A 14,428-nucleotide genomic window follows, 5' to 3' on the forward strand; every position below is an offset into this window, starting at 1 on the left:
ATATTTGCTGGTGTTTTCTCAGGCCAAAGACCGAAGGCCGACTGTTCACATGAAGCAGCAGAGCACAACGCAACAGTATTTACAGATCGGGGCGGCTTTCTGCTCTTCTTGTCGAGATTTTGAGCATAAATATCTCATTTCTTTCCTAATTAAAATGAGGATTTGAAACGGATAATCCACCCAGAGGCCTCCTGTTTAGGAAAGTCCAAAACAGTCGTATTCCAGCTCAGGTTGAGGCCTTGCTGTGTTTACCCTCGAACCACCACTTTAACCCCACTGAGATCAACACTGTCCTCTGATTACCCACAGTTTATTTTCATACACTCATTGTGTGAGAGTTGGAGTAAGGGCAGCTTTAGTCTGGCACTGTTTTGATAGCACAGTATTCATTTGAAACACCCCGTTTTCTTTCTTAGGCCGTACGGTTAATCAGTTTTTCAATCAACAGAAAATGTTTTGGTAACTATGCTTGGAATCAATTTTTTTTAAAGTATAAATGTCAACAATGTTCAGTTTCAGCTTCCTCATTACACAGAGTTGCTGTTTTCTGCTTTGCGTGGAGGTAAATTGAATATTTTTAGTAAGTACTGTGTCGTATTTTAGTACCTAAAATAATTAGCTTTACTTTAAAAGCTGATTATTCATTCAATAGAAACTTTTTTAATAACCTAATCCACTTTTTGCAACTTTTTTATCACGTAAATACCAAACATTTCCCCATTTTAGCTTGTTGTCTGTGATAATTTGCTTTTTTTTCATATTGTAACTGAGAATTAGTTTTAAACAGTTACCAAGTCAAAACCTAACATTTGAAGTTCCATTGGGGTCTTGAAAAGCATTATTTGCACTCATTGTTCCCAGTATTTTCTGACTTTTTTCAGAAATGCACCCTAGACATTGCTAATGTGGGAAATGACTATTGTGGCTGGAAACGGCTGATTTTTAATAGAATATCTCCATAGAGGTACAGAGGAACATTTCCAGCAACCATCACTCCTGTGTTCTAATGCTACATTGTGTTAGCTAATGGTGATGAAATGCTAACTGATGATTAGAAAACCCTTTTGCAATTATGTTAACACATGAATAAAAACGTGAAATTGTCTGGGTGACATCAAACTTTTGAACTGTAGTCTAAATACAAGGTGAATAAGACAGAGGGAGCAAATGATTAGATTAATTATTTGTGATCGGACCTCGTCAAAGTTGATCTTTTACAAAACTATTCTCCTTGTGTGTTCTGCTCATCTTTCTCCACAAACTGCCTCCATCTTGTCACCTTCTTTATGCAACAAGATCATCATCTGGACTCTTAAATCCACAGCTCCTGGTCTAAACACGCCTTTATTGCAGCGTTTTTCTGTGGTGGAGATCAAACCTGTGCTCTTCAGCTTTAGTCTCTTTGCATGTGCTTCTTCCTTCCATCCTTCTTGACTCTGCGCCTCCCTCCTCCCCGTCAGATAGATGTGTCTGTCCAGCACTCAGCCGCTGCACTCTGCAGCGTCTGGTATTGTGGGTAAATTACATCGCCTTTTAAAAATAGAACAGGCAGCCACACTGCGGGCCATTTTTCTCCCGGGGAGGAGGAGGAGGAAGGGGGCGGTTGGCCCGAGGCGCATTTCATGTTGAAAATAAGCTGTGAATTAGGACGGCAAAAGACCGCGACATGACTTTAGGCGGCCCCTGTACCTCTGAAATGGGAACATGCTGTCTCATAGTCACTGTGTACCCGATTTCTGCTGCTTTGTGTTTATATTTAGGCTGCGACCACAATGATGCATTCTCCTGTAGAGAACAAAACTATCCGTGGTTGCTGAGATTAAATTATTTACTCAGAATTAGGTGTATAAGTGGCACCTATTTAAGTAGAACCATCACATTAGTGTGACATTTCAAATGGACAGAAAGCCGTCGTTACTTTTGTGATTTACGTTGATGATGATTTTTTTTTAAAAAGTGCACATGTGCACCAGTATTCTATTTGTGACTGGGATTTTTTTAGGCTTCAATGTTGAGCATGTAAAAGTGTCAAATCCTGGTTTTGTGACTCTTGAATTCTGTCCTGTAGCATGTTTTATCCTTTATGCAAGTTTCTGTGTGTGCAGGTGTATCATCGGCTTTAGCTATTAGTTATTTAGTCATCAGCAGAACATGAAAGATAATAGTAAGGAAGATGAACAAAGTGACAAAGTAGAAAAATCTAAATGTATTGCCACTCTGGTTTTACATCACATTTTGAGAAGATTTCTGCTCAATTTGCCTGAAATCTGAAATTTAGACAACATAAAATATGAATATTGATAAAGCTGTTTTTTAAATTGTTAGCTTGGTTTATCAAGTACTTTCCGAGATCCTTTTTCTTTTTTTTTTTTTTTTACAAGTCGTCTCACTTTTTTTATATTGGCGTCATCGCGTCCGTATGTCCGCATTTCGTTTCCGGAGCATATCTCAGGAACTACTTGAGGGATTTCATTCATATTGCACCCAGGCCATCTCTATGTAGTATAGATGTGCCTTTTGGAGTGTATGACCTTGACCTGATTATTTTTATTGTAGTGACGATGTATCATTTTGTAGGTGTATCGTCCAGTACAGATTATTATTTCTTGCACTTCGAGGCACTATATATACGGCGGGGGATGTTTTAAGCGAAGCGTGTTTATTAAATTAAAATTTGAGGCTGTTTTCTGATCACAACACCTCAAAAACTATTTGTTAGTTATTTCAAATTGTTGTTCATGTTTGAGCTCACTCTTAATTAGAGATTATTGGGTCTACTTGTCCAAAATGTCAAAGCTTTTGCCTTTAGTAGCTCCTGAAATGTAGGAGTTCAAACACGCTGTAGCCCCAAATTTCAGTGGGTGAAAAAATGTTGGAAAAGGTTTTTTTAAGGCATTTTTTTAATGCTTTTTTCCAGAAAGTATTTGATATGTAAATCCAAAATTTCACAAATCTCTTTATGAATATACATAGTTTGATTTAAAAAAAAAAAAAAAAAAAAAAAAAAAGTTCAGGTAAATCAGAAATTGCTTTAAAAAAAAGATGATTTGAGATGGAATATTTTTGTTAAATTACAGAAAACTAGCAAAAAAAGAGAGTCTTAATTCATTATGTAAGTGCTAATAAACACATCAAAACTGCACATGATATTCATAGCAAAAACATGTATTTTTAGTAGGGGTTTTATCTTAAATAGTCCTGGGATATAGTCATCCAAACATAGCCTTAAATTTTTAAAAAATGCAAAAAAAGTGAAAAAAAATATTTCAGAAAGCATTATATATATATATGGAGCTAAAATGTAACATATTTCATTTTAATTTCCCATAGTTTATGATAAAAACCGTTAATCAATGATGGTCAAGCAGAAGACATTTAAGATGTTAAAACGATGCACCGAAGCGTTCGCTTTAAGCTCAAAGCGCCAGAAATGCTCCTCATCTACTACACTCATAGTAAACCTGCAGGATGCTGGCTGTTCGCCTGCCGTCCATCACCGTTTGTCAGGCAGCCGATGTCTTTCTCTTTGGTGCACACGACCCTCTTCCTCCCTCCACGCAGACACTGAGGCCGCTGCTGTGGAGTCTGACTACTCGCATATCGATTCTGAGTCGTCTATCAGGGGAACGGGAGATTTAAATGGATACTATGACGGCCTCCTCTCCGGTTACTCTGCTGCCTCACTCGGTCAACGGCCTCTTCCTCCCTCTAGTCATGACTCGTCACCCTGCAGCCTCCCGTCTGATCCGGTTTCACATTTATCCGCTAAAACACACTCATGTTAGCCGTCTTAGCCTTTGCTTTTGAGCATTTGTGAATTTTTTTTGGAGTATTTTTAGAGTGGAATGCCCCGTTTTTGATTCAGAATTCTCCTTAATGATCACATTTTCGTCAATTAGGATGAAAACCTGAATAAAGCTACATAAATTTAAACAAAGGCTCCTACTGTAGCCACCAAACGCAGGCGTCAGACATGTCAAATAACTTAATTGGTAGTTTAAATGAGAATTATCATACTAATGGGTCATTTTTTTAAGCCATTTCTTTCTAGATAAGAATACGCATGAGGGTTTTTCCTGTCTTAAAATAGGCCTTTGGGGGGTGACTGCACATCAATAAGACCAGTCTGTGTGCTCTTACCTCGTTTGACATGCCTTTTCCTGCTGTTTCTGACCATTTAAAACCCATTTGGTTTGTTTGAGCTAAATTAGAAAACCAGTGACTTTATGGGACATTTTTACTGGCTTTTATATATTTTTTTTATTAGCAGAAAAATGTGACTTTCTGGGTGCAAATGGAGTCGTCGTTGGTCGGATGTTTTCTAATGTCATCACACTGGTTCATCGCTAACTGTTTTTGTGTTTTTGTGTCTCCAGTCAGTTGGAGAGGGCTTTAAAGAAGCTGTCCAGTATGTCCTCCCCCAGCTGATGATGGTCCCAGTGTACCACTGTATGCACTACTTTGAGCTACTGCAGGTACGTCCTCATACACCCACTAATATGGTCAGTAATAAGTCTGATCACTCATTTTTTGGGGTTTATTTTGAAAGAAGCAAACCAAGTTTCTTGATAATGATAAATATAGTGGATTTATTAGCTTTTAAATGAGTTTCTACAGTACTTTTACATTAAATTTAGGTTCCAGTTAGGCTTTATAACCCTCAACGATGTGGCTTCTTGTGTATTTTTCGTTAAAAATATAGTGTGTATCTGTTGGCATTTGTATTATTTAAAGATGCCTTTTCTATAGACCCCTTAATACTGCACATATTTGAGTAAAAACAGGTTAAACTAACAACAGAGGATAACTCTGTTCCACTAAGTGTCCCGATAAGACTTACATTATTATATTGGCACATCTAAATACCCTACAGTCAGCATTAATATTTTCAGCTTCTCTTTATGTTGCTTCTAAATGAGCTTCTACAGTAGCTTTTACATTTAATTTAGGTTCTAATTAGGCTACGAAACCTTTAATAATGTGGCTTCTGGTGAAAATATAGTCTGTATCTGCTGGCATTTGCATTATTTCAAGATACCTTTTCTGTGGACCTTTTCCCAGCACATATTTTAGTAGAAACAGGTTAAACTAATAACAGAGGATAAGTCGGTTCCGTTAAGTGTCCCAATAAGACTTGTATTTATTCTACTAGCACATCGAAATGCACCTCAATTATCATTATCGGCTACATTTGTGCGTTTCCTGCCTTTACTAAAGGTGTCTGCATTAAGAGGTTTAACATTACATCTGCTGTGCTTGTTGTCTTTTTACAGCAACTTCAGGAGCGCAGTGAAGACCAAGACGACAGAGAATGTCTGAAACAGGCGATCACAGCTCTGCTTAACCTTCAATGTAGCGTGGAGCGCATCTATGCCAAGCACCAGCCTCGCCGCAAACCTGGGTAATCCTGACTTTTACCGTACAGCCCAGTATTTAAGCAAAATATTCAGTTTGTCTTTTTTTTCTTTTCCAATCGACCACAGAGCAGGTACTTATTATTTCCACGTACCATAAACCTGTGAACACTCACAAAACAGGCATCTAGTAGTTCAGACTCGCTTCATATATTGATTTTTCTGTGGTTTAAGTCTCTGAACACCAAACATTTCCTGTCTCCTGTCATATATTTACTCACTGTGTGCTCCTTTTCACTGCAATATAAAGTCTTTAACCTCTATGATGGCAATAATGAAAAAAAACTAGAGGTGGAGAGAACTTAAGTGTCTTCTGTGTCGCATAGCAAAGTTATAATACCAAAATTCACTTAAGAAAAAAACAAAAGAACGAAAGTTGAATGTCTTTGATTGTACGAAAAATGAAAAAAACCTGAAATGAGCACGCAGACAGATGTTACCAGTAGTGGAAAAAAGAAATAGTGATTCTGGATACCATAGATGTTTTAGTCGTTACATTTTTAACTGATTTTAACACCGAATTCAGCAGAGAAGTCTGTGATTTTTTTTTTTTTTTTTTTTGTGTGACTGTTGGTCGCAGCTGATCCTCACAGTTGCGCAGAGGAGCAAAGAATTTTGTGTTTTCTATAGAATCTTTTTACTGCAAAAAGATTATTTTCTGTTAATTTATAAACAAGACATGTACAGGAAATTAATTTTGATGAAATATCATGATTTTAAGCTTGGATTTGATCCGTTTTTCTGACCAAACAGCAAATCATAGATGAGTAGTTCTTATAGCATTTTCCTGCCGTGTGTTTTGCTGTACTTTTATATTTTATGATGCTTTTTTTTTTTTTTTTTTTATACATGCTTTTATATTCAGTTTTTTGCCACCTTGGACAATTTCAGACATGGAACGGGTTTTTGACAATTTCCAAATTATTTTAGACAAATTTGCACAATTTTGAACCAATTTACAACTTATTCTTTAAAATTTTAACTCGTTTTGTACAGATTATAAATCATTTCTGACACATTTCGAATTATTTTGGGCAAACTCTTGGCTATTTTGGATCAATTTGATGTCTCTGGACAGTTTTGAACTTGTTCTGTAAAGATTTAGAATAATCTAAATGTCAAATGTGAGCTGAGCCAGTGGCAACAGAATTGCTTTCTGTGTTCACGCGTCGTATACCGAACGATAATAAAGTCAAAGTCAGAGCTGCTAAAGATCGATCAACTGCTTTTGTTTTTAAAGTTTCTAGCTTTGATAAATGGTTAGATTTTGCCGATTTTTGAAAAAGCAACTTGTCCGTCAAACTTACCGTCAGGTTTCAGGGTCGTGACGGTTTATTTTTGCTCTGATCTTTCCTGTTTTCTCACTGATCTTTAATCCTCCCTCACAGTGAGCCCATGTACCGCCTCTACAGCAGGCAGGTCCGTAGCAAACAACTCGCCATCAAACGCATGAACGAGATCCAGAAAAGCATCGACGGCTGGGAGGGGAAGGACATCGGCCAGTGCTGCAGCGAGTTCATCCTGGAGGGGCCGCTGCTACGAGCCGGCGCCAAGCACGAGAGACACAACTTCCTGTTCGACGGCCTCATGATCAGCTGCAAGGCCAACCAGAGCTCGCGGCTGCCGGGGTCGGGCAGCGGCGCCGAGTACCGCCTGAAGGAGAAGTTCGTGCTGAGGAAGGTCCGCATCGTGGACCGCGAGGACTCGGCGGAGCTGCGGCACGCCTTTGAACTGATAGGCAAAGACGAAAACTGCGCGGTTTTCTGCGCACGGACAGCAGAGGAGAAGGCGGCGTGGATGGCGGCGCTGGTGACCCTGCAGTACCGCTCCACTCTGGACCGCATGTTGGACACGGAGCTGCAGCAGGAGGAGCAGGCGCATCCTCTCAGACTGCCTTCTCCGGAGGTTTACCGTTTCGCTGTGCAGGACTCTGAGGAGAATATAGTGTTCGAGGACAAGGTGCAGAGCAAAACGGGGATCCCCATCATCAAGGCCGGCACTGTGGTCAAACTCATAGAGAGGCTCACATACCACATGTATGCAGGTGAGCCACTGCAGCAGCTCCACACCTACAAGGAATATGTCAGTTTTAGACTTGGATTATGATGTTTGTCATCTAATCTGTGTGGCGTGTTTCTAGATCCCAACTTTGTGCGCACATTTCTCACCACGTACCGATCGTTCTGCAAACCACAGGAGCTCCTCACTCTGCTGACAGACAGGTACAGATGTTCACTCAGTATACTGCAGTTCTTCAGTGTCTTCTCAGATGTATCTGTTAGTTAAGTGGTGTTGTAGACTCTCTGATAATCTTTCTGTTAAATCATTTCCTCAGGATTGAAATCCCCGAGCCAGAACCGACCGAGGAGGACCGACAGGCTCTCTGGAACGGAGACCAGCCGATGGCGGCCGAGCTCCAGAGGTTCCGAAAGGAATACGTGCAGCCGGTCCAACTCAGGTACGACAGCCGCTTAATCAGAGCTCATTCTGTCTGCAGCTCTGTGCGAATAATGAGCATTCGAGAGCAGATAAAAACACAGACAAGAGCTGGAGTGAATTCACAAAAAAATCAAGGAATTCTACGAACTAAGCAGAAATAATGTCTGAGTTTGTCTCTTTTCTGATAAAGTTGCATTTAAGAAAATGCGTAGTAGGTGTACCGCAGGCGGTACACCTACTACGCACTGAAGCGTAAAGGGTTAATTTGATTTACCAAAATGTTGGTGTAAACTGTGGAGGTTCAAATCCAACATTCAAACTGATACTCAGCTGGAATGGGGCCAATATGTGTTTATAATTTTAGAGGAGAATCCCTGAAATGTCTTATCTTGAGTCTCTAAACTTGTGGAAGCAGCGTACAAAGCGTTTTATTCTACCATTATACCACAAATAAATCTGTTTCCAAGTCGAGGCGAGTCTTGTTGGCACCATTAAAAGCTGAGAGCTTCTTGGTATCAGACAGACTGAAGGGCAGCTGCAATAAATCCCTTTAATTGTTAAATTAAATGTTAATTTTGTGAACATCTTTGCCTTAAACGCCAAGAAAAAGAATCCAGATTGTGTTCGAGCACAGATTTGGGCTTTAATTTTGGGTGGTCTGTTTTTATTAAGTAAACATTTTTATCTGGTTAAAACTGTTTATTTTAAAACCAGGATACTCGGTGGTTAAAAATATCCCTTCAGACGTGACTTGTACCCTTTAATACTCAAAACATCTCTGCTGCTTCTATTTTTAAGTATCCTCTCCTTAAAAAAAACTGACCTCCAGCCAGAAACTCTTCAGTCAAGACCCTTCAACAGCCTGCTGAGTCGGTCATATTTCTCTGTTGGCATGCAGAGTAAAAATATGCAGCCACTTGAGCGAAAATAAAGTTTGTTTTCCGTTTTTATGGCTGACTAATTGTGCACAGTTTAATCAGTGTTTACTCCTCTCCGCAGGGTTCTCAACGTTTTCCGTCAGTGGGTCGAACATCATTTCTACGACTTTGAGAACGATCCAGAGCTGAGGAGTCGACTAGAGGAATACATCACCAGCAAAATCCAACTGCGAGGTCAGCTCCTGAAACACAAAAGCTTTATGTTTTTGTTCTTCACAGCTTCTAATCTCTTCTTTAACTGAAGTAAAATTAGGGGGAAAAAATGCGTAATGAGTGTAAAAGGTGGTTTTAAAGTGTAAAATAGGACATTAACCTGCAGGATCCCCACATGAAACAGGCATTTTCTGTAGCTCTAAGATTAAATTTTATGACATATTTCTGTTTAATGGTTGATCCGTACCTGGTGTCTATAAAAACATATCTCACACATATGTAGGGAAAGATGTATAGATGTTTTATTGTACCAAAAAAAGGCAAAGTTTGATTCTGCTGGGTCTTAATTGGAAAAAAAAAATGACACTTTCACTGGCTCTGGAGCTGCATTTATTTGAGTACTTGTCAACTGTTAAATTTATATGAAGCTATTTTGATCATCAGGGGAAAGGTTTGAATAACTTTTTAAAGAAAAGAAAATCAAAAGTCCCCAATTTTGGCTTTTTTTATCTGAAAATATAATTTCTTCACTCCTTTGTGACAATAAACTGAATATTTTTAGGTTTGAGAACATCATGTGACGACATTTTGTCAGAATCTTCTGGCATTTTACAAATCAACCAACTATTGTATTATTGGAAACAATAAAACTGATTAGTTGATTAGTAAAAATAATCATTAGCTTCATCCCGAATTAACTGTCACGAAAAAAACTGAGCTACAAAAATCTGGGATGTATACAGCATTTATTTTGCAATCCAAACCCCATATATAGCATTTAACACCAAACAGAAATTTACAGTTTTTTAGACGTTTACAGGGTAAATTTGTTGCCTTTATTTTAACTTTACTATGTGTAGGAAGTAAATGTTTGATGCTTTGTGCTTCTGCAAGTAGAAAAGAATCCTCTAGGGTCAAAATGATGAAAATTCATCATCAAACGGTTTAAGTAGGGCTCCATGCAAACATCCATGCACCCTCTAACTTATTGTAGCCGCTTTGCAAAGGAAGTAGTGTGCATGTATGTAATATGAAGGCACCGATACACTGTGCATGTACAGAACGCTTCCTCAAAGCAGCCTGGAAAGTAGTAAAATAACAGTAAATATGCTTCTACAAGGGAATGTAATCCCAGTATACAAATGTTTCCAATGGCTTTGACAAAATTGCATAAAAGTCCTATAATTATACTATCGTGCCTTTAATGTACATTTTTATCAGTGGAACTTGCACACAGAGTTACAGCAGTGTGAATTGTGCGGTTTTGCTCATAAATCTAGATAAAGTTTTCACATACAATGCACCTTATTGTTTTTTTTAGCCTCTTACATGACTTATTTTCTGCCTTTTATGTCTTCTCTTGCTAAACACACTCAAACGATCCGATTACGCTGCAGGTGGCGGCCGTTTTTACCGAGCTCGGAAAATCCAGTTTTACTCACTGTGCACCTGCAGCCTGGAATAACATGCAGAACAGTTAAAAGCTTGACTCATTCTCATCCTCGGGGCAATTCAGGCTTCTAATCTCTTCTATTTTACTTCCAGCTGCTCGTGTATGTAGCTGATTCATTTGTTGTTGTTTTTTACATTTTTAAATGCTCCAACTGTTTCTTCTTTAGTTTTGCTGTAAACATTCGTTTTGTCATTGTTATCTTCTATTTTCTTCCTCAGCTGCATTCAGATCAAGCTCCCTATACCTCAGTGTACTCAGTGTGTGTGCCACCTCTCTTATTTTTTTTTTTTTGTAGGAAAGTCCATGAGAAAGTGGGTGGAGTCCATCAACAAGATCATCAGGAGGAAGCTGCAGACTCAGTCGAACGGCGTCAGTCACAACATCACCTTCGAGAGTCCGCCTCCGCCCATCGAGTGGCACATCTGCCGAGCCGGACAGGTGGAGTCGTTCGACCTCATGACCCTTCACCCCATCGAGATCGCCCGCCAGCTGACGCTCCTCGAGTCCGAGCTCTACAGGTGAGGGGTTACAGTCAAAACCTGTGTGTAGGAATCAGTTTTTAGCCACAGAAACGTGTGAATGAACTAAAAATCTGCTTTTTGTTTCTAGAGCCGTGAGGCCGTCTGAGCTGGTCGGCAGCGTCTGGACCAAAGAGGACAAAGAGAAGAACTCGCCCAACTTGCTCCGTATGATCCGTCACACCACCAACCTCACGCTGTGGTTCGAGAAGTGAGTCGCTCCATCCGCTGGAAAGAACGCTGCTTTTAGATTTCATGGATTGCATAAATGTAACCGCGTTTGTGTCGTCGCGTTTCAGGTGTATCGTCGAGACGATGAACCTGGAGGAGAGGGTGGCCATGCTGTCGCGCGTCATCGAGATTCTGCAGGTTTTCCAGGAGCTCAACAACTTCAACGGCGTGCTGGAGGTGGTCAGCGCCATCAACTCTGTCCCCGTCTACAGGCTCGACCACACCTTCGAGGTGAGTCGAGCTTTTACTGATGATAGAAGGGAAATATACGCCATCATTGGAAATAAAAGTAAATGCACCAGTGGTCTTTTTTAATCATAAAGCCGGGGATGCTACGTTAGCATTGCTCCAAACACTTAAAAGCCTAATACACTGGAAAACACAGAGAAAACTAGAATATTCATGTTCTGTTAGTAGATTTTTACAACTAGTGGAGCCACAAAATTACATTTTACTTGATAGTAGCTCCATAAAGGTGTTCCCGATGACCTACATTTTTAGTTTTTTGTTTAGTTTTGTCTGTGCTTGCTTTCTATTTTGCTCCTGTCACGTTTTTTCTCACCGTGGGCTCATTTTTCACCTTAATATAAAGTCCTGCACCTCTATGGAAACAGCACAGCCATGACTAGAAGTAGAGAGAGCTGCTAATTTTTTCCTTAAATCAAAGAGGTGAGGAGAAATGTAGGTTTGTCTGCAGCCCTTTTTATTGTGAATTTGACCTTTCTTTTGTTAAGCGTTTGTGATTTCTGTAAAGCAGAAGCTGTCGTTATCCTTCATTTTCTTATTTTTTCCATGGCAAAATCCATCTAATTTTTTTTTCTGACTGTTATTAAAGAAAAAAAATTGTTTACATTTCTTTTTTTCCACCAAAAAATTTTGAAATTTTTTCCAAAAATGTGGACATCAGAAATTTCAGTGAAAATATTTTTTTTTCCCACATTTTCAGATTTTAGAACAGATCAATTTGACCCGCAGGACGACACGAGGGTTAATAAACTTTCAAGCTGTTTTGAACTGTGAGGTTTAAAAATGAAGACATTTTAAATTCAAATGTAACACGCTCTTCTTATTCCAGAGTTTTGTTAGTTTGTGATTGAATTTAATTTATACCTTTTCTCTCTGATACTGGCAGAAGGAGCTGACGCCACTATCCAACTTCTAAATATGTTAATTTGCTTGTTGCATGTTAAGAAAAGCAGCAGCTATTAGCAACATCTGATGTTTATCGTGACCTCATAGTTTTAGGGGGAGAATTTCCCGTCGTTTTTGTCAGTCGTGATATAAATGGGTTTATGGCTGAAGTTTGTTTGTACTTTTACGACCAGCAAATGGACCCTTTTTATTCTGAAGCTGAGCTGGTGATCAGACAATAATCTGTGTGACTTTCTCTGTCTCCTCTGCAGGCAATACCAGAGAGGAAAAAGAAAATCCTGGAAGAAGCAGTGGAACTGAGCCAGGACCATTTTAAGAAATACTTGGCTAAACTCAAGTCAATAAACCCACCCTGTGTGCCTTTCTTTGGTAAGTCCTCTGCAGAGTTACTGTCCAAGTCGAGTATGACGAGACAAAAAAATATTTATATAAAACTGTCCTGTCTGGATCCTGTCCTTTTGTGAGCCGTTTACCACAAAGCCGTTAAATCTTTTATTTTTCCTGCACTTTTTACCAGTTTGGGTGATTGTTCTGGTCTCATAATGATGATTTGAACAGACACAAACACAGAGCAGCATTTGAGTTTTTGCCGTCATCCTCAGGTATCTATTTAACCAACATCCTGAAGACGGAGGAGGGCAACCCTGACTTCCTCAGACGCCACGGCAAGGAGCTGATCAACTTCAGCAAGAGGAGGAAAGTGGCCGAGATCACAGGAGAGATCCAGCAGTATCAGAACCAGCCCTACTGTCTGAAGGTGGAGCACGACATCAGGGTGAGGACTCCCTCCTTCATTTTTGTTTTTGGTGTTCTTTTAGGCCTTTTTCGCTCATTAAAGTTAAATCTAAGCTTTAATTTGTTCCACAGAGGTTCTTTGAGAACCTGAACCCGATGGGCAACAGGAGCGAGAAGGAGTTTGCCGACTACCTGTTCCAAATGTCTCTGGACATTGAGCCACGGAACTGCAGGCAGCCTCCCCGATTTGTGAGTGTTTTACTTTTCAGCAGCGTTTTTACTGCAGCGATGTGTGGTGTTATTCCAGTTCCACTTCTGTTGGTTCAGTTGAAGTCCCAAATCCAAATTTTACTGCAGATCGGAGAAGAAAACATCGCTCGGCTCTTTGATCGTGATTCAAAACCATAGAAGTAAAATATACAATAAAGCGTATTGTTTCCATTGATAGGAATGTTTTCTGTACGGTTAGTCGCGGCTCTAATAGGAAACAGATCCTGGAAGCCTCAACAGGCTGCTTTGCTGGATTTTGCTTGATTTGTTGTTTTTTTTGTGAATGTTCTTACGAAACTTTTTTAACATTTCTTTTATTTTTTCAACCAAAAAATTTAGAAAATGTGGACATCCGAAGTTTCACCATGAATTCTTTTTTCTCCACATTTTCAAACTTTCAAATGGGTTAATTTTGACCCTCAGGACAACACAAGCGTCAAAGGAGAGATGAAAATCTAAAAAAGACAGTGAGGAACAGCAGTTCACGTTATAAACGCGTTGATAGTGTTTATGTAGTTACTATCACTGCCAGAAGGGGGAGACAAAAGCTCCTCACTGCAGGTTTAAATGCATCCAAGGAAGATTTTTAAGAAACCGATACTATTGTAAGTCACAAATCAATTGGACTCCCTTTGATGCAGCAGCTGTGATTCTACAGGCCACTTTTTTCCTTCCTTTTATTTGCAATCTTCTCCAACAGTCCCTAAAGTAACGGTTTATGAGATAAAACTTTAGCAGCATGCACAAAAATGAGTGATTTCAGTGATGAATCCCCCACCGTTGAGTCGCCTCGTCTTCTCTCCCCCTTCAGCCCAGGAAGACCGGCTACACTCTGAAATCTCCGGGGATCCGGCCCGTACGAACGTCTACCTCTGGCACCCTGAAGGGCCACCCCGTCCCCCTGGAGAGAGAGCCCCCACACAAGATCACTTTCCGGAGCATCGCCGAGACGGAGCCGGAGATGCCAGCGTCGGCCTCGGTGCCCACCTCCCCGAACACGCCCACCCCTCCGCAGTCCGCCTCCTCCGACCTCTGCTCAGTCTTCATGGAGCATGACCTCAGCAGCTCCTACGGCGGTGAGACGGAATTTTAAGTTTTAAACCGAATTTATTTTCCTGATACATG

The 14,428-nt window shown here is 40.0% G+C and overlaps 1 protein-coding gene across 1 annotated transcript in view; it reads left to right on the forward strand.

Moving 5' to 3' along the window:
- The window catches only part of sos2 (son of sevenless homolog 2 (Drosophila)), a 51,197-nt gene that overhangs the window by 29,358 nt on the left and 7,411 nt on the right, over window positions 1-14,428 (forward strand). Inside the window, exons 8-20 of the mRNA XM_022197123.2 lie at window positions 4,377-4,475; window positions 5,274-5,401; window positions 6,803-7,458; window positions 7,555-7,636; window positions 7,750-7,872; window positions 8,853-8,965; window positions 10,693-10,915; window positions 11,007-11,126; window positions 11,215-11,377; window positions 12,550-12,667; window positions 12,901-13,073; window positions 13,166-13,282; window positions 14,115-14,379. Of these exons, the coding sequence (XP_022052815.1) occupies window positions 4,377-4,475; window positions 5,274-5,401; window positions 6,803-7,458; window positions 7,555-7,636; window positions 7,750-7,872; window positions 8,853-8,965; window positions 10,693-10,915; window positions 11,007-11,126; window positions 11,215-11,377; window positions 12,550-12,667; window positions 12,901-13,073; window positions 13,166-13,282; window positions 14,115-14,379 (2,380 nt within the window). The remainder of the gene's footprint in view (window positions 1-4,376; window positions 4,476-5,273; window positions 5,402-6,802; window positions 7,459-7,554; window positions 7,637-7,749; window positions 7,873-8,852; window positions 8,966-10,692; window positions 10,916-11,006; window positions 11,127-11,214; window positions 11,378-12,549; window positions 12,668-12,900; window positions 13,074-13,165; window positions 13,283-14,114; window positions 14,380-14,428) is intronic.

This window comes from Acanthochromis polyacanthus, chromosome 1 (assembly GCF_021347895.1).
Source record: "Acanthochromis polyacanthus isolate Apoly-LR-REF ecotype Palm Island chromosome 1, KAUST_Apoly_ChrSc, whole genome shotgun sequence".
NCBI lineage: Eukaryota > Metazoa > Chordata > Actinopteri > Pomacentridae > Acanthochromis > Acanthochromis polyacanthus.